The sequence below is a fragment of the Macrobrachium rosenbergii genome, chromosome 31 (assembly GCF_040412425.1).
Source record: "Macrobrachium rosenbergii isolate ZJJX-2024 chromosome 31, ASM4041242v1, whole genome shotgun sequence".
Taxonomy (NCBI): Eukaryota; Metazoa; Arthropoda; class Malacostraca; order Decapoda; family Palaemonidae; genus Macrobrachium; species Macrobrachium rosenbergii.
The window spans coordinates 23,576,596-23,597,883 of record NC_089771.1 but is presented as its reverse complement, the minus strand read 5'-3'; the positions used below and the strand labels follow the sequence as shown (position 1 = coordinate 23,597,883).

The 21,288-nt window shown below is 35.2% G+C and overlaps 1 protein-coding gene across 3 annotated transcripts in view; it reads left to right on the top strand.

Annotated features, from left to right (window-relative positions):
• Positions 1-21,288, top strand: part of LOC136855412 (uncharacterized) — a 194,466-nt gene that overhangs the window by 153,270 nt on the left and 19,908 nt on the right. For all 3 annotated transcript variants that reach the window (XM_067132405.1, XM_067132408.1, XM_067132407.1), the window contains one exon: positions 4,386-4,888. In XM_067132405.1, coding sequence (XP_066988506.1) covers positions 4,396-4,888 — 493 coding nt within the window. In that variant the 5' untranslated portion in view covers positions 4,386-4,395. The remainder of the gene's footprint in view (positions 1-4,385; positions 4,889-21,288) is intronic.

The window sequence follows — 21,288 nt, the reverse complement described above, 5'->3', positions numbered from 1 at the left end:
AATAATAGTTTTTAAACATCAAGCCTTTTCACCTAAAATCGACAAGCAACAACAGCTGTCACATTCATACCTTAATACCTTAATTACTGAACCTTGCATGAACACCTATACAGAAAACTTGCAATGTTATAACAGTGTATTTTACTATAGAGTTAGTCCAAGCATTTTGAAAAGTCACCGATGTTAAAGAAAGTTACAAAAACAAACTATCTCCACCATCACTCAAAGCCTTAAGTATCTAATAGCAACAACGGGCAGGGATGAAATTGCAACCCTTCAACCTGCGTTTGCAACGTCGTTAAAATGAAACCTACCCGATCAGTAGAGAGAGAGAGAGAGAGAGAGAGAGAGAGAGAGAGAGAGAGAGAGAGAGAGAGAGAGAAACATTACATTAAATTTGCTTAGGTGTTTGAACTGCCATTTAAAAAATCTCGAAGGGAAAGTGAGAGTCAATATTATTCTTTGTGATATCTGTTTCTGATTTGAGTGATCTACTTTACTGGAGATTACTCGATTTGTTTTAGGGAATAAAGGAATTCTGGTCTCTGTTCCCAAAACACTGATGGAATGTAATGAATTATTAAATTTAGGCCAAAGGCCAAGAACTGGGAAAAATCCATTAACCTCTGAAAAGAATGAAATTAGAAATCCCAAAAGACTGTTCAAGAACATTGGTTCTAGGCCACGCCAAATGATCATGATAAATGGTGCTACCTATTCATTGACAGTGACTGACAGACATGCAAACGAAAATACAGAAATACAGAAAGAAAGATAAAAAAATATAAGAAAAGAGAATAAGAGACAGAAGAAGAAAAATGCTTGAATAAGTCTTTAAAATGGATTCATATTTGCCATAATTTTAATGATGAAAAGTAAACATGTAAAGAATACTTTCCTTCTTCTTCTTCTTCTTCTTCTTCTTCTTCTTCTTCTTCTTCTTCTTCTTCTTCTTCTTCTTCTTCTTCTTCTTCTAAAGAAATGGATAATTTCAACGACATCCTGCCAGTAGATACGAAAATAAACAGCAAAGCCATCTTAAGCCGGAAACGGCCTTCAGATGAAGGAAGCATCAAAAGGCATTGAGGTCAGCTCTAAGGGAACTAGGCAAGAGAACTGTATAGAAGACCGTCTTCGTCAGCTGAGAGAAGTCTACAAGACTACGGCCGCTCGATACCACCTCAGGAGTGTAAATGGCTATGTTGGGGTGAGTGGAGGGTGAATGTGGGGGAGGGGGTAGGGGAGTAAGGAGTGGGTTTTGTGGGGGTGGGTGAATCTCCTCGTAGATTTGTAGCTCGCAGGAAACGTGCTAAGGAAATCTAGGTTAGGAAAGGAGAGCTGTTAGCAGTTTTATGTTTTGTTATTTTGGGAGAGAGAGAGAGAGAGAGAGAGAGAGAGAGAGAGAGAGAGAGAGAGAGAGAGAGAGATTCCAAGATATAGTCTGAACGTTTTGTGTGTTTTACGGCTACTGGGAGAGAAAATAAAGAAGAGGAAGAGAGAGAGAGAGAGAGAGAGAGAGAGAAATTCCAAGATAGCGCGTGAACGTTCTGTGTGTTTTACGGCTACTGGGAGAGAAAATAAAGAAGAGAGAGAGAGAGAGAGAGAGAGAGAGAGAGAGAGAGAGAGAGAGAGAGAGAGAGAGAGAGAATGAATGAACATTGGCCTGCTATGAAGGACCCTTTCCAGCCTGCATGTTGCTTGGAATGTTGTACGTGAATCCCCCATCCCTCCTCTCTCTCTCTCTCTCTCTCTCTCTCTCTCTCTCTCTCTCTCTCTCTCTCTCTCCTTCCTTCCTTCTTCCAGCGGCCGTAAAAAACAGAAAACGTTCGGGCTATATCTCGGAATTACCTCCTTCACATCAGGTGAAGAAGAAAACATTGTATATTTATCTCCTCCGTTTTCTTCGCATCACCAGCAGTTGCAAGGAATGATATTGCAATTGCAGGGTGTACCGAAGTATTTTTTTTTTGTTCTTTTGTTCATGAGGAGTTTTTTTGTGCATTTGGTTTAAAGGGAAAATTCAGAGGGTTCTCAACTGCATGCAGTTTTCGCATCATCCCAGTATCTGCCAGTATCATGAATCGTACGCTGGTTAGGAACGTTAATCCAGTATAAAGAGTTAATAATAATAATAATAATAATAATAATAATAATAATAATAATAATAATAATAATAATAATAATAATAATAATTATAGATTTTATTTCAGCTCAAGGCCATAGATGGAATATACAAAGTAGAGACAATAACATACACAATCTAGGTATGTAACAACTTATAAAGTATACCTGAGAAAATAAACGCCCTTAGCGTGACCTTCTTATTAGTCTTCTACACTTTTCACTGGAAGACTAGTTCTTATCTAATCTCATGTCCATGGTGAACTGAAATTCATCTGGAGCTATTATATACAGTATATATATATATATATATATATATATATATATATATATATATATATATATATATATATATTGGACCAAATGGTGCTCAGTTTTACTAACGTGCTTGGGTTCGAATCTCACCTCGGAAATGGCATCTCCATTCACTATCCATGTGGTTTAAGTGCTTTTATTTTTCACAAAAGAAATCATTATTTGCTGTAGGTAATGTTTACCTACTGTAGAGTTTATATAAGTCGTCTCAAATCTTACATAATGGTAGTTGAACCCTCTTGTATTTTCTCAAAATATTTACTTCTATCTTAAGCTAAATATTGCCGCTAGCACAGTCCTGCTAAGAATTGTTGCCAGTTATAACATCCCTCAAAGCATTGGTCAGTAGACCCATACTCAATCTTTCCCATTTAATCCAGGCTAGGATGATGGACATTTATCATTTATTTAACCAGAATCCAATAAAATCGCTTTCCAAATACAACTCTTTTTGAAGACCCTCTCCCAGTGTATAACAGTCCAATCTCTCACTGCTGAGCTCTGATGAATTTCTTAACACTGAGCTGTGTACCACAAGGACCAGAAATGGTTATCGCTCTCTATATTTCCGGAGACTTGTCATGCTGTGCTTGTGAGCTTGTGAGCTTGTGAGCTTGTTCCAATGTTCGCTTCAGAATTCTTCTAAAAAGCTGGCTTTGGCTCTAAAGGTTAAAAAGTTGTTTTTTTTATGTAACATCTGGGGTTAGGATCAGCAGGCTTTGTTTTTCAGTTTTGTTAATTTTTTTTTATTTATTTTAGCTACCTGTTTCTTAATATATAATTTTAAGATAAAATGATATTTACACACAGTTCTGCATTAAAAAAACTGTAAACATTACAGTTTAAACATAGTTATTTTAGTAACATAGAATCTACATAATTTTAATATCACAGATATTTCATTCCCAACTACTTTCTTTTAAGAAATAATAATTTAGAAAGGTGCATCATCCTCCTCCCCCTTCTTTTTACTATCTTTACTATTGTTGTTTTAGCCAACGAATATCATGGACTTTTTTCCACTTTGAACCCGAGAATTTGTATTCGCTCAAGGCAGCAGTTTTATATCTTGTATGCATTACCCAACACAATGCTCCGAATGCAGTGTACTCAAATTCCCTCCTGCAAGACGCTTGGAACTTTCCAAGTTCCGCTTTACTTTAAAACTGAGTTTCAAGTGAACTTTCCAAGTTCTGCTCTACTTTAAAACTGAGTTTCAAGTGAAGTTTTCAAGTTCCACCTAATTTAAAATTGAGTTTCAAGTATTTTGGTGTGAGATTGGATTTGCTAAAATTTCTAGTATTCTTTAAAATTTGTATTGAACTGAAGGTGTATCCTACAGTTTCTTTTGATCATGTAAGAAGACTTTGTCCCAATATATAAACTGATTATTCACGTATGTTTCATCACGGTCATGTTCTCTTTGTGAATGTCTGCGTGTCTGTGTCACAGAAAGAGTACAAGAGTAAGGAATTTCGTAAGTAATAACTTAAATATAGCAAATTAAAAAATCTATGTAAAATTGGATTTGGAAATCCATTCGGATTTGGAATAATAGAAGATATGAACTATTGAAGTGAAAACCTCGTTTGGTGATTTTCAAATATATTTAAATGTTAAATTTATGCTACGTTTAATTTCTGTCATTATCGAATTTTGATTTCATGCAATGACTACTTAAGGGTAAACGTATTTCAGTTGTATGAGATATATCTTTTGAAAAAAGTTTAATTTATCTTCTATGATTAGTGATTGCACATTCATAATTCATTTTTTAAGATGATATTCAATATTGGTAATGCTATAAAAGACGGGAATTTAGTGTTTGTTGTTTGTGTAAAGTATATAAAATAAAATTTTTTTGAAAATTGTGTATTGCTTATGCTTACTTGAAAATAATGGAGAGATATATCTAAATAACACATGAAATATTCCTCTCTCCCTCACAGGTCATCTCCAATGAAGTTCAACAACTCATCTCCCTCATCATCCACCACCACCATCTCCACCACCAACAACAACAACGCCGCCATCACCACCATCGCCACCTTCGCCCCACCCACCTCAATCACCAACACCGCCACCAACACGACCAGTAGAAGAAGAAGAGAGCTCAGGGATCTCCACCACCATCACCAACAACAACAACAAGAGCCTCCACCTTACCCCAAGCGAGAAGACGCCTTCCAACGACGTCACCTGGTACCCTCCTCCTTAACCGTACGGATATCGAAGCATAGCAATCTCCACCAGTACTATAAGAGCTTGCTCCTGCACCGGCTGCGCCCTCTACAGCTGTTCATCCTCCTCCTGCTGTTCCTCGAGGCTGGTGCCACGGGGTGCAGGATATCGGAGTTCACCTGTGGGAATTACGAGTGTGTGCCGGCTGACGCTTACTGTGATGGCGAGACGGACTGCGCCGACAGGACGGATGAGCCCCGGGATTGCACGCGTGAGTCAGACGTGGTTTTTCGTTTTTTTTTTTGTGGGGGGCGTGATAGGAGGGGATGTGTGTACATGTGTGTAAGTACGTGCATGTATGCATGTATTATGTATGCATGTAGGTAAGTATGTATGTATGTATGTATATTTGTGAAACTCTCGATTGTTATTGGGTAGTCACTAGATTTTTCATCATAACTTTCATAAGGAGGAAATGAAATACTCCCATTTACGAAGGAGGGTTGGAAGAGAGAGAGAGAGAGAGAGAGAGAGAGAGAGAGAGAGAGAGAGAGAGAGAGAGAGAGAGAGAGAGAGAGAGAGAGAGAGAGTTTGTTAGGATAAAACTGAAATTAAGAATGATTTTTTTTTTTTTTTTTTTTGTAACGGGAGATTTTTAGATGTTACACTTTAAGGATGAAGTAAAATTGACGATTCGAGTTTTTACTTAAGAGTGATTTTCAGTAACAATAGAGGGCTTTTGAATTAGTTACATAAAGGATTAATTTTGTATACGGAAAAATGATTTTTCTATCAAGCTACAATTTATAACTCTTGTGATCACCTGAGGATAAAAAAATATAATTTCCCAGCAGTTGCTCACGGAACATGATACACGTTTAAACCTCCTCGCAAATAACAACAACAACAGGCTTCGTAATTCACTCTCTCATTATTCAGAGGCTGAACCAAACACAGCAAAAAAAAAAAAAACTGAAGTTGATTCAGTTTACTCAGTACAACTGCGAAAAACCAAACATTGGAAAAAAAAAAAGTTTAGCGTCCATTCGACTGAAAACTGAATATTGATTCTGATGTTTCCAAAGGATTGGTCGTGTAAACAAAGCGAAGCCTTTTTCGCGGAATCGACTGCGAGAGAGAGAGAGAGAGAGAGGAGAGTGGTGACTGATTCCTGGTAGCCAATAAAAACTCTAAAACACTTTATTTTCCCCCAAAAGGGAAAGTACCAGAGAAATGAATGCCGCTGCTAGCCAGAGTGATGAGATGCTAGTAGGCTTTCTCTTTTTTTCCCCCCTTTCTTTTTTTTGTGTAGTACGAGAAAGGGGTAGTTAACCAAATGCAATTTCTTTTTCTCTTTTTTTCAATTTCAAAGGTGATTTAGTTGTGGGTACTTTTCTAAGGATGTGCCATTTCTTGATCTAGTTCCAGGTGTCGGGATAGAAATGATGGATGTATGTGTATATACATATACATATATACATATATATGATTATATATATATATATATATATATATATATATATATATATATATATATATATATATATATATATATATATATATATATATATATATGTGTGTACGTATGTCTACACACATATATATATATTTATATATATATATATATATATATATATATATATATATATATATATATATATGTATATACTCCACTGGTCATTTTACCAGATCCGTATGTAGTATTTATTAGATACAATTAACTCCTCTATTTCTTCACATTTTAGAAACACGTGCCACTACCAATCCTAGATCCAAATGAAGAGATAAATAAAGATATTCTGATGTCTGGCCAATCTCCGGGAATAAGTGTGTGTGTGTGTGTGCGTGAGTGTGTGAGTATTCAGTAGATCTTATCTTCATAGAAAATATTATCCTTCCTAACACTTCTTCACTATTTTCCCCCATTTTTAAAAAAAATGTCATTGGAGAACGATGGATAATTACGAAAACTTGCGCAATTTCTTGAGTCTGTTTTGGATACAATTATTCCGTGTCATGAAATTATTACTAATTATCCAACTTTCGAAAACGGTTTAATGAGAAACTTGATGAATGATAATTGCAGAAGAAAGTCTCCGAGACATACGTCGGTAATTAGACGCGTTGTTATAGGGCAAATTGCCGGTGAAAATTAAACTTATTCAAGTTCCTAAATTTGGGAGTAACTGATGAGTGGTTATGTCAAATTAAGGACAGGGTACAGTGTACCGTTTTGTGGGATATTCAGTGACAGGTTAAACAAATTATTAATGTTACATATAAAAATGGATCTCACTGGGATTTTTCATTATTATTATTATTATTATTATTATTATTATTATTATTATTATTATTATTATTATTATTTTATTTTTATTATTATTATTATTATTCAGAAGATGAACCTATTCGTATGGAACAAGCCCACAGGGGCCATTGACTTGTAATCCAAGCTTCCAATGAATGCTGTGTTTATTTGAAAGAAGTAACAGAAGATAATAGGAAATATAGGAAGAAGAGATCAGTTATTAGAATAGGAAAATAAAATAACACGCTAATAAGTAGATAAAAATGTAAGTAAATCATAAAATACAAGAAGAATTGCTTTAGAGTATTAATGTGTTGCAACTCCACTTAAACTTTTGAGGTTCCAACTGCGCAATATCTTCTGGGAGGCTGTTCCACAGTCTAACGGTGTGAGGAATAAAGAACCCCTGGGACTGAGAAGTTCGACAGTGAGGTACATTTACCGCAAATTGGCGTTGCTTTCAGCGAATCCGGTTGCCCTCGGCAGGAAAATAGGACCAAGGATCAATAGTAAATGTGAAAGATCCGTTAGAATGCGGGAATATCAGCAGAACAAAAACGTAAATCAACGAAAGGAAAGAGAAACATGAATAAAAATAAGTAACAAGTCGTATGGACAGGAATCTGTTCTTCCACCATAGTTTTTCAATTTATAGTTTCCCGATTATCATTCATCTCGATATCAGTGACTCTACGTTACATATATTTCAATGAACACAATCTTATACACATTAAAATATCATAAATTATTCTTTCAAATCGGTAGTCAGAATCCTTTATCTTCCTTCTGTGGCGTATTGTAAAGTAACTGAAGCTATACGCGAAATAAAGGAGTGAATATAACAGAAAATGTGTATCAACGCAGCTATGGAAATGGATTTGAAAAAGGAGTATTCTCATAAGGTTTACAATATCATAGAATGTTCTTTCAAATCAGTAGTCAAAATCCACTATTTTTTACGTCCTATTATACAGTAAAACAAAAATCCAATTTTTCTTTTTACTTTCCATTATAAAGTAATGAAATCTATATGCAGTGTACAGTATATATATATATATATATATATATATATATATATATATATATATATATATATATATATATATATATATATATATATATATATATATATATATGTGTGTGTGTGTGTGTGTGTGTGTGTACATGCATACATACATATATGTATGTATTATGTATTTATGTATATATATATGTATACATATATATATATATGTATGGATTTGATGAACGTATATTTGTATAAAATTCTAAATACCATAAAATATCCCTTAAAAATGGACAAAATCCATCATTTCTAACGTCCTATTATAAAACAACAATCCACTTTTTCTTCTACTTCCCATTATGAAATAACGAAAACTATACGCAAAATGAAAAAAAAATATATATATATATAAATATAAATGGAAATGAATTTCAACGCAGCTATCAAAACTGATATAGACACCGGCCATCCAGTTCACTTTCTGTGGTATTTTCCGATATTCCCCGCAATGGACGGTGGCTATTGGGCGATGCGCCGTGAATATCTCATATCCTTTATGCCGACCGACGCCACAAATAACCCAGGTACACTAAAGAGGACGCACCCAACGCGGCCTAGCTTAATTCTCACTGCCGTCTCTGTCTCTGAAAACATTGCCACTCTTTGCTTTCACTGATTCTACAAGCACTGCCACTCTTTGCTTTCACTGATTCTACAAGCATTGCTACTCTTTGCTTTCACTTATTCTACAGACATTGCCACTCTTTGCTTTCACTGATTCTGCAAACATTACCACTCTTTGCTTTCACTGATTCTACAAACATTGCCCCTCTTTGCTTTCACAGATTCTACAGATATTGCCACTCTTTGCTTTCAATGATTCTACAAACACTGCCACTCTTTCTTCCCACTCTTTGCTTTCACTGATTCTACAGACATTGCCAATCTTTGCTTTCACTGATTCTACAGATATTGCCACTCTTTGCTTTCACTCATTCTGCAAACATTACCACTCTTTGCTTTCACTGATTCTACATACATTCCCACTCTTTGCTTTCACTGATTCTACAAACACTGTCACTCTTTCTTCCCACTCTTTGCTTTCACTGATTCTACAAACACTGCCACTCTTTCTTCCCACTCTTTGCTTTCACTGATTCTACAAACATTGCCACTCTTTGCTTTCACTGATTCTACAGACATTGCCACTCTTTGCTTTCACTCATTCTGTAAACATTACCACTCTTTGCTTTCACTGATTCTACAAACACTGCCACTCTTTCTTCCCACTCTTTGCTTTCACTGATTCTACAAACACTGCCACTCTTTCTTCCCACTCTTTGCTTTCACTGATTCTACAAACATTGCCACTCTTTGCTTTCACTCATTCTGCAAACATTACCACTCTTTGCTTTCACTGATTCTACAAACACTGTCACACTTTGCTTTCACTGATTCTACAGACATTGCCACTTTTGCTTCCCAATCTTTGCTTTCACTGATGCTATAAACAGTGCCACTCTTTCTTCCCAATCTTTGATTCACTGATTCTACAAATATTGCCACTTTTCTTCCCACTCTTTGCTATCACTGATTCTACAAACATTGCCACTCTTTCCTTTCACTGATTCTACAAACATTGCCACTCTTTCTTTTCACTTATTCTACAAACCTTGCCTTTCACTTATTCTACAAACTTTGCCACTTTTTCTTCCCACTCTTTTGATTCTACATTGCCACTCTTTGCTCTCACTGATTCTACAAACATTGTCACTCTTTGCTTTCACTGATTCTACAAATATTGCCACTCTTTGCTTTCACGGATTCTACAAAGATTGTCACACTTTGCTTTCACTGATTCTACATACATTCCCACTCTTTGCTTTCACTGATTCTACAAACATTGTCTCTCTTTGCTTTTACTGATTCTACAAACATTGCCACTCTTACCTGTCGCTGATTCTACAAACATTGTCACTCTTTGCTCTCACTGATTCTGCAAACATTGCCACTCTTTGCTTTTACTGATTTTACAAACATTGCCACTTTTTGCTCTCACTGATTCTACAAACATTGCCACTCTTTCTTACTACTCTTTGCTTTCGCCGATACTACAAAATTGCCAATCTTTACTTTCACTGATTCTACAAACATTGCCACTCTTTGCTTTCACTGATTCTACAAACATTGCCACGTTTTGCTTTCACTGACTCTACAAACATTGTCAAACTTTGCTTTCACTGTTTTCTACAAGCATTGCCACTCTTTGCTTTCACTGATTCTACAAAAATTGCCACTCTTTGCTTTCACTGATTCTACAAACACTGTCACACTTTGCTTTCACTGATTCTATAGGCATTGCCACTCTTTGCTCTCATTGATTCTACAAACATTGCCACTCTTTCCTCTCACTCTTTGCTTTCACTGATTCCACAAATATTGCGACTCTTTGCTTTCACTGATTCTACAAAGATTGTCACACTTTGCTTTCACTAATTCTACAAACATTGCCACTCTTTCCTTTCACTGATTCTACAAACATTGCCACTCTTTCTTTTCACTTATTCTACCAACTTTGCTTTCCTTTCACTTATTCTACAAACTTTTCCACTTTTTCTTCCCACGCTTTGCTTTCACTGATTCTACAAGCATTGCCACTCTTTGCTCTCACTGATTCTACAAACATTGTCACTCTTTGCTTTCACTGATTCTACAAATATTGCCACTCTTTGCTTCCACTGATTCTACAAAGATTGTCACACTTTGCTTTCACTGATTCTACATACATTCCCACTCTTTGCTTTCACTGATTCTAAAAACATTGCCTCTCTTTGCTTTCACTGATTCTACAAACATTGCCACTCTTTGCTTTCACTGATTCTACAAACATTGCCAATCTTTGCTTTTATTATTATACAAAGACTGTCACTTTTTGCTTTCACTGATTCTACAAACATTGCCACTCTTTACTTTCACTGATTCTACAAACATTATCACACTTTGCTTTCACTGATTTTACAAACATTGCCACTCTTTGCTTTCATTGATTCCACAAACATTGCCACTCTCTGCTTTCACTGATTCTACAAACATTGCCACTCTTTGCCCTCACTGATTCTACAAATATTGTCACATTTCGCTTTCACTGATTCCACAAACATTGCTACTCTTTGCTTTCATTGCTTTTACAAACATTGCCACTCTTTGCTTTCACTGATTCCAAAAATATTGCCACTCTTTTCTTTCATTGCTTTTATAAACAGTGAAACTCTTTGCTTTCACTGCTTTTAAAACATTAACACTTTTTGCTCTCATTGCTTTTAAAACATTGTCTCTTTTTGCTTTCATTGCTTTTAAAAAAACTCTTAGTCTTTGCTTTTATTGCTTTTAAAAACATTGTCACTGCTTTCATTGCTTGTAAAAAGATTATCACTCTTTGCTTTCATTGCTTTTAAAAACACTGTTATTCTTTGCTTTGATTGCTTTTAAAAACATTGTCACTTTACCTTAATTGCTTTTAAAAACATTGCCACTCTGTTTTCATTGCTTTTACAAACATTGTCACGCTGTCTTCATTGGTTTTAAAAACATCGTCACTCTGCTTTCATTGCTTTTAAAAACGTTGTCACTCTGCTTTCAATGCTTTTAAAAAAATTTCATTCCGCTTTCATTGCTTTTAAAAACATTGTCACCCTGCTTTCATTGCTTTTAAAAACATTGTCTCTCTTCTTTCATTGCTTTTAAAAATATTGTCACTGATTTCATTGCTTTTACTAACATTGCCACTATTTGCTTTCATTGATTTTAAAAACATTGTCAATCTGCTTTCATAGTGCCTTATGTGAATTCTTTACCGTAAATTTTATCCAAAATCATACTGTATTTAATCATTCACTAATATTATTATTATTATTATTATTATTATTATTATTATTATTATTATTATTATTATTATTATTATTATTATTATTATTATTATTATTATTAGATACTATTTATCTATTGATGTGTGCAACTGGAACCCCAAAAGTTCAAGCAGTTCTCCTCCTATTTTAACAATTTACTTACATTTTTATCTGTTCATTTATTAATTTGTCCATCTATTTTTTCCCTTCTGATAACAATTGTATTTCCCTTTACCCTCTTTTATCTGTTCAAATGAAGATTTATTAATTTGTTAATTTATTTTATCTTGTTCTTATCATATTCTCAATAATAATAATTTAATTAATAATTTTAATAATTAATAATAATAATCTGTTGAAAATCTTCTTCACAATCAAATAAGTTTATAGTATAAAATCCACATTTATTGGAATGTATTAAAATAAAATCCAAGTCAGCTCTCGAAAGCTCCTGGATTTTTTTTTAATACTTGTACTTTATAAATATTTTAATAATAATAATAATAATAATAATAATAATAATAATAATAATAATAATAATAATAATAATAATAATAATAATAATAATAATAATAATGTCAGGCTGATGTCTTTCAAAGTATTATGGTATTCCTGATTAACCTTTCATTTTTATTTACTCATAATTATGTTGTGTTTTCCATCATTGCCCTATTTTGATGGAAGCTTTTTCCCCCTTACTTTAATTTTTAAGTGTACTTTGTAATCGTTGCATTTCTGCTTTTCTGGATCAGCTGTTCAATTTTCGAGAGAGATTATTATCATAATATATTTCTTTTACGTTTATTTTCCAAAGTCTTTACCGGAAGTTATCATTAAAATTTACATGTGCTGTTTAATTGTCTTGTACAATTCACGTTCATTTCATGTACCGCATTGCTGTCTTCCTGATATTATTATAATTTTATTTGTATATATACATACCCACACCATCATGTTTTTGGTCCAGTTTATTTGTTTGCCTGTTAAGAAAAAGGCTGTAGGTGGACTTTCACGAAGATTTTACCAAATGTGGTCCTTGATAACGAAACTAATTAAATTTTGGGATGCGTAGGCGGTCACATTTGATCTTTTCGAGTCAAATGTCAAATTTATACGAATCTAAATTTGCCCTTAACTTTTGAACTTTCCGAGATGGAGACTTCATATATAAAAAGCACATTACAGTAATAAAGTAAATTTGCCGGGTCAGGTCACCTATAAGTTCAGGGTCACACTTTGAGGTCAAAGGTTAAGTATGGATTTGACATTGCCCATAACTCTTGAACTATATAAGATAGACGCTTCATATTTGACCGGCGTAATTCACAAATGATGCTGAAGTTCAGGTCAGGGTCGAGTTCGCTTTTGAACGAAGAGGTCAGAGGTCAAAGTGGAATTTAACTTTGGCCGTGACCTTTGAGCTATGTGAAATAGAGACTTTATGTTTGGCATATGTCTTTTTCTTTCGGGCGTGGGTTGGCCTGCATTTATGTAGGAGTTGTTTGTTTTTAATTTTCCCCAGTTTTATTCTTTTATTGGCGTTCTTTCCTTGTCCTTTTTACTGTGTATCGGTGTTAATCTCTTTCCCTCATTATTGTAGGACAGTTAATTTTATTATACTTATTTGTTTTGTTCTGCTTTCTTATTTTATATTCTAACTGCTGTCTATAAACATTGTGTTCAGTGACATCGTTCTGTTTCAACCTCATTCTTTCATCTTTCCTTCTTAGAACCATCTCCTCAGACTTTTTAATTTACTTTCACTTCCTTTCCCATTCTTTTACCGAAATTACTTTCATTCTTGCGTAATGATTATTATCATGTTATCTCTTCCTCTTACATATTTTTGTTCCTTACATTTCTGTAAATCTGCATATATCAGTCATGTTCTTTACTCTCTAGAATTATTTCCCAGTCAGTTTTATAAAATCATTATTGATATCCATAATTCAGTTTTTATTTCACAAGTGGAGACTATTTTTGTGCTTTCTAAAATCTTATAAACCTCGTGCAATTTTCCCTCTTCTGTTGTATTCTATCTTTTCGTTTCTTCATCATTATCATTTCCATGGCCTTAGTTAATGTTAATTTTCCATTCTCTTTTATTCGGAATTAACGGTTGTTTAATGTATTTCTCACATTCTCCATTCATTATTCCAATTCCTTGGTTATTCAGTAATTTGGCAATTCCGTGTCAATCTCCTTCCTTATTTGCCATTACCATTAACCTTACATTCTCCATTATTCTCACTCCTTGCTTATTCAGCTATTCCACGTAAGCGTCATTCCTTACTCGTCATTACCACTGACCTCATCGTGGACGTGGCAACACTGCGGGGAAAATCATCATTTATAGAGGTGGCAACTCTGCGAGCGAAGCCCAGAAAGAAACCCCCAAATATACAAGGACGCGTTGCTACTTTTATCGCCCTGGGAATGACACGGGCGTGCTGGTGATGAAAAGGATATTGTCCACTTTTATTAGACCTTGATGGGGTCCTCCGCCGCCAGCAGGAGAGAGAGAGAGAGAGAGAGAGAGAGAGAGAGAGAGAGAGAGAGAGAGAGAGAGACAGACAGACAGACAGAAAGTGACAATGTTGAGGTTGTTGTGATGGAGAGAGAGAGACAGACAGACAGACAGACAGAAAGTGAAAATGTTGAGGTTGTTGTGATGGAGAGAGAGAGAGAGAGAGAGAGAGAGAGAGAGAGAGAGAGAGAGAGAGAGAGAGATTGACAGACAGAAAGTGACAATGTTTGATGGGTGTTGTGAGAGAGAGAGAGAGAGAGAGAGAGAGAGAGAGAGAGAGAGAGAGAGAGAGAGAGAGAGAAAATTGGTTGAGGTGGTTGGGATGAGAGATAGAGAGAGAGAGATTGAAATTGTTGAGGGTGTTGAGAGAGAGAGAGAAAGAGAAACTGAGATTTTAGAGAGAGAGAGAGAGAGAGAGAGAGAGAGAGAGAGAGAGAGAGAGAGAGAGAGAGAGAAATTGTTGAGGATGTTTGATGGAGAGAGAGAGACAGACAGACAGAAAGTGAAAATGTTGAGGTTGTCGTGATGGAGAGAGAGAGAGAGAGAGAGAGAGAGAGAGAGAGAGAGAGAGAGAGAGAGAGAGAGAGAGAGAACTGAAAATGGTTGACGTGGTTGGGATGAGAGATATAGAGAGAGAGAGAGAGAGAGAGAAAGAGAAACTGAGGTTTTAGAGAGAGAGAGAGAGAGAGAGAGAGAGAGAGAGAGAGAGAGAGAGAGAGAGAGAGAGGGCGGGGGAGAGGAGAGAGTAAGGGTAGGGTAACTGCCGATCAGGAAAGTGGGTGAAAGGGGACGAATGTATGTGCTGGTTTGGGGAAAGGAATCGAAAGCAAATTAGAAAGTCTAAAAAGATGCTTCCTAAGAAGAAAAGATGGCAGAATGATGACGATGTTAAATAACAAAGTATGCATAGGTATAATGCAAAGGATTACACAAATGACAGTAATTCCGCGAAAGAAGATTGGGGAAAGGAATTGAAAGCAAATTAGAAAGTCTAAGGAGATATTTTCTAAAACGAAAAGATGGCAGAATGATGATGATGTCAAATAACAAAGTATGCACAGGTATAATGCAAATGATTATATCAAAAAAAGCAACTTCAGGAAAAAGACTGGGGAAAAGAAGTGAAAGCAAATTAGAAAGTCTAAGGAGATGGCTGCTATGAAGGAAAGATGAGAGAACGAGGTCGAAATAGAAAGATATTACCGAACAACAATGTCTGAGCAGGTATGGTGCAAAGGATTATAACAAGAGAATAATGTCGGTACAAAAAATGGGGGAAAGTAAGAGAAAGCAAGGAGAAATTATTGGTGGTGAAAGGAATGTGCAAAGAGACGGTTTCCCAGGGGGAAAGATGGGAGAATGAGATATGACGGAATAATGTTGTTAGACAAGAAAGTATGCACAGGATTATAACAGGAAGTAATTTCGATAAAAAGAAAAAATGCGATATGAATGAAAACATAAAATAAAGGATTAAAAAAAAGTAAACGCGCCTAGAATAACATTATGGCAGCATAGAAGAATGGAAAGAAAAACATGTCCATAAAAAAAAAATGTGGAATGAGAGACAAGAAAATAATAATGCTCATAACAGAAATACTGAATTTTGAAAGGGGGAACGTTGTAACAAAACTAAAATAAGAAAAATAAAATTATAAATACTTATAAAAGAAACATCAAGTCGTAAGAAGGGAAACGAGGTTAACGTTGCAATAAAACTGAAATCAGAGGAAAGGAAGATAAAAATACTTACAACAGAAACATAAAAGTATAAAAGAGAAACATCACAGTTATTTCAAATTGCATTTCAAATTACCACCAATGCAAAAGTATAAAAAAAAAAAGATAAAATGAAAATAAAATCTCTCGATTCCAAAAGAACACGAACAACTCTCTTCTACCGACCCTTGTCGCTTATTCCCGCAAGAAAAAGGCCTTTGTGGGAGAAGAAAGTCGTTATGATCTTTGTGCTCGTGGATGGAAAGAAGCAGCAATATCCATAAAGTTTATTGAGATTACCGAAGCTTGTTGAATAGAGAGGCCTATGATAATGGGGTGATTATGCCTTGCGTGTCCCTAGGAGTACAAAACAAGATGCCTCGCGAAGGCTGTTTCGACTCGGAATAACAGTCTTGAGGGTTTGTTCTTTTCGTTTTGTGTAATCCTCTTGTTTAGGAATGCTGGTCTTTGGCTGGTCTGTTGGAAATTGGAAATTGAAGGGAAATTGAAATTGTAAGGAGTGTACAATGGAATATCTTATTGTATTGGTTATATTGCAATTCTGAAAACACTCTGGTTAATCTTCGAGATAAATTTCTTGTAATAATTTGGATTTTTTTAGCAAATTTATAATTTAGTGTCAATAAATGACAAAATATATTTTTTTTACAAATGAAAATCTTAACACAAATAATATTAGATTTAGTGGCAATAACTGACTATTTTTTTCAGTGGCAATGAACGATACAATAATTTTTATTTATAAATGAAAAAAAAAATTAACATTAGATTTAGTGTCAAAAAGTGACAATAATTTTTCCACATAAAAAAACTTAATATAAATAATATTGAATTAATATTCAGACTTTGTCCGGCAATTATGGTGATTACCTATCATTTGGCTTTTAGGTATAAAATGTTTTCTAAACTTTTACAAAGATATCCCTATTTTGTTCTGAGCTGACATATGTTATTTTATTTCTGTCTAATTACAACTTACATTTCATTCTAAAATAAGTAAAAGACTCATTTAATTTGAACCTTATCATTTACATATGAAAACCTCAGCACCGCATTCCGTCATGCATAACGAAAAACTATATTACGCTCAAATTACAGTTTCTCTCTCCTCGCGATGATTAAAAAAAAATTCTCCTAATTACCCTCTCTCCATTTCAAGGAAATGACCCATCAAGCAATATGCTTCGCCTGATTTAATGAGAAACTAACAACGGCCCGTTAGGGAGGTGACGCTATTTTTTTCCTTCGTTATTTACGACCACTATTAACGACCCAGTGGGAAAGCAATTCTGCTTGATTACTAAAATCAGCGTGGGTCAGTTGTAGGACAATGACTGCATTCTTTTTTTTCTAATAGGAAGGACTCCTGGTGAGGTAAAAAAATTAGAGTCAATTATAGGATAATGAATGAATTACTTTTTGTAATAGGGAGGAGACTCCTGGTGTGGTAAAAAATAATTGTGAATTAGGTATAGGATGATGACCCATTCCTTTTTTGCAATAGGAAGGACTCCTGGTGTGTTAGAAAATCAGGGTGGGTCAGTTGTAGGATAATGACTGCATTCCTTTTTGTAATAGGAGGGACTCCTGGTGTGGTAAAAAAAATCAGCATGAGTCAGTTGTAGGATAATGACTGCATTCCTTTTTGTAATAGGAGGGACTCCTGGTGTGGTAAAAAAAATCAGGGTGAGTCAGTTGTAGGATAATGACTGCATTCCTTTTTGTAATAGGAGGGACTCCTGGTGTGGTAAAAAAAATCAGCGTGAGTCAGTTGTAGGATAATGACTGCATTCCTTTTTGTAACAGGAAGGACCTCTGGTGCGGTAAAAAATCAGGATGAGTCAGTTGTAGGATAATGACTGCATTCATTTTTGTAATAGGAGGGACTCCTGGTGTGGTAAAAAAATCAGCGTGAGTCACTATTGTGGGATAATGACTGCATTCCTTTTTGTAACAGGAAGGACCTCAGATGCGGTACAAAATCAGGATGAGTCAGTTGTAGGATAATGACTATATTCATTTAAGTAACAGGCAGGATTTTGGAGGCAACAGAAATAGGAAAGGGTTCACTGTTTGGTGGACAGACAGACAGTCTCTGAAACCTTAATGATTACAGATCGCAAACAGAATAAAAGCACTTTTAGCTTTGATAATCATTTTATTGAACTGGATTATTAAACGAATCAACTGGAATACATCTCTCTCTCTCTCTCTCTCTCTCTCTCTCTCTCTCTCTCTCTCTCTCTCTCTCTCTCTCTTTCTCTCTCTCTCAGAATTTTTTTTGTTGATTCACTGTAAAATTTTATGTTTAAAATTCTCCTCTCTCCCTCTCCCCCCACAATTTTAATACTGAATCTCTAAGTTTTTTTTATGTTTAATTCTTCTCTCTCTCTCTCTCTCTCTCTCTCTCTCTCTCTCTCTCTCTCAAGTTTTCTTATTGATTCACTTTAAATTTTTGTTTAAAATTCTCTCTCTCTCTCTCTCTCTCTCTCTCTCTCTCTCTCTCTCTCTCTCTCTCTCTCTCTGATTGACTAAAAAAAACTTCGAAACTGATAAAACTCCTTCTTTAAGAGGATTCATATTTAACAAGAAAACTCCTTATCGCCTAACAACTTTTATATCTCCTTTTTAAGAGAAATCAAGAGAATCCCTAAAGTTTTAAAGGAGCGTCTGATGTACTTGATTTTATTAAAAAGATATGAATTAAGTTTATTACTGTTTTGATTAAAGACAGCAAAGGGGTATAGAAGAGTTTAGGCAAAATTCAATCCATTTTACCTTACAGAGTTACTCTAATTTATATTTATGGGGAGACGTGGGCTATTCTGTCCCCCTCCCCCTTTTGGCAATAATCAATATACTCCATATTTTGGGGGAGACGTGGACCACTCGGTCTCTCCCAGCACCCTTTTAGGTAATAATCAATATAATCAGCAGTTTTCCATTTTAGCTTATAGAGCTACTCTTATCAATATTCTTGGGGAGACGTGGACCACTCTGTCTCCCAACCCCCTTAGGCAATAATCAATATATTCAGCACTTTTCTGTTTTAGCTTATAAAGTTACTCTTTCCAATATTTTGGGGGAGACGTGGACCTCTCAGTCTCCTCCCCTATAGGCAATACTCAGTATACCCCGCACTTCTATATTATGGCATATAGAAATACATTTATCAATATTCTGGGAAGACTGGACCACTCAGTCTCCCCCGCCCCCCTCCTTTCGGCAATGATCTATAACTCAGCACTTATCCATTTTAGCTTTATAGAGTTACTCTTTTTCAATATTTTGGGGGAGACGTGGACCACTATACTACCTTCTCCCTTCCCCAGCTGTCCCCCCCCCCAACCCTCTCCCACTCTCTCTTTCTCTCTGTGACATTTTTCAAAAATAAATCAAAATTTTTCTCCCGCTTTCCCTTTCATATTTTGAGTCCCCTTCAAAAGCATAAAGTTCCGCTTTCAGCGAAAAATAAAAGTAAACATGAAACGATATATGTTTCAACAGAGTTTTTTCTAGCTACTCATATTCCCCTTTTGAACGTTTCTGTTTTACGGTCCAGCTCTCGTTTGAGCAAACTGCTTCTACTGGTGATATTTGCAAGGCTTAATTGATGTAAATCATACCGTCACAGAGGTTTCTTAATTATATATTTCTCGGTTTTGAATATTATCACATTATCAAGGACTTCAAGTCGATGTTAATTAAACTTGTATTACTTTTGCCTCGACCCAACAGTGATATTTGCAAGGCTTAATTGATGTAAGTCATACCGTCACAGAGGTTTCTTAATTATATATTTCTCGGTTTTGAATATTATTACATTATCGAGGACTTAAATCGATGTTAATTGAACTTGTATCACTTTGCCTCGACCCAACAATGATATTTGCAAGGTTTAATTGATGTAAATCATACCGCCACAGAGGTTTCTTAATTATATATATCTCGGTTTTGAATATTATTACATTATCAAGGACTTCAAATCGATGTTAATTAAACTTGCATTACTTTTGCCTCGGCACAGCAGAGTCAGCAGCAAATTTAGTTGCTTTTAGTATTTTTATCCGGCTTGGACCAAGTCCTCATTTCTAAAACTTAATTACTGATAAATTTTTTGATGCAAATAATCATTAATTGTTAAGTTTTCTGACTTACATTAAGTTCAAAGGACATCGGATTATTATAACAAAATGTAGATTTTATCAGTTACTTGTCCCCACTGGGAACGTTATGGCAATAACTTTCACTTGTTTCATCATATTCGGAAAAAAGGCCAGTCATAGTCACATTGGAGTTCGACTGAGTAATTAAAAGGTACTGTTAGGCAAATACTTCAAAAAGAGAACTGAGATTAGACTATCAGTTATGGATCAGTCTTATTGCCTTGCAATTCATTTGGTTGAAAAAAATTGCAACTTATTGAGCAAAGGCGTTGGGGAAGGCCCAACGTAAAAAAAAAAAAAAAACCCACAAAATTGAGTTAGTGCCCAAACATAACAGAAGTGATAGACTCACCTTTTGTAAAGCGGACGAATGAAGTGTTGTAGGAACGCCAAAACTCTGGAATAAAAAAAAGAACATTGAAACTAAGCCTAAACAGGCTTTAATTTTCCTAATTATAAATAGATATCTTATGGCAATAATTTACCTAATAACAATGAGAAGACTGGAATAGCAAGGCAAAAACCATTCACTTTCATTCAAGCAAAGGATTTAAAATTATTGTTCCTTCTAGTGAATTGCTTCTTTTCACCTGGCATACAAATGAGTACATGGCTGTTACCTCAGCTAATTAAAAGACAGTGAATGAAATTATCCACTGGATGATGATCATAAAAGAAATCACATTTTCATTTTATGTTACGAATGAATATGCAAATTATTTTGACTAGTGTAATGTAGCCTACAATTTACCTTCGAAATTATACAAAAGAAACCTGATTAAACTTGGATTTGCAATGCTTCTCAGAATATATGACAAAGACATCTCTGCCCGCAGTAGAACTCCCATTAACTCCATCGGATTTCCATTGAAACCGTAACGGTTCGTGAGAAATGTAAGGCATAATATCCTTGATTCCTTGCAAACACCACGCATGACAGTATCAGCATGATAATGAGATTTTATGGCTAGCATTTGGGGGACAGACCTACGCGAATATTCCGGGCAATAAGCAGTGAA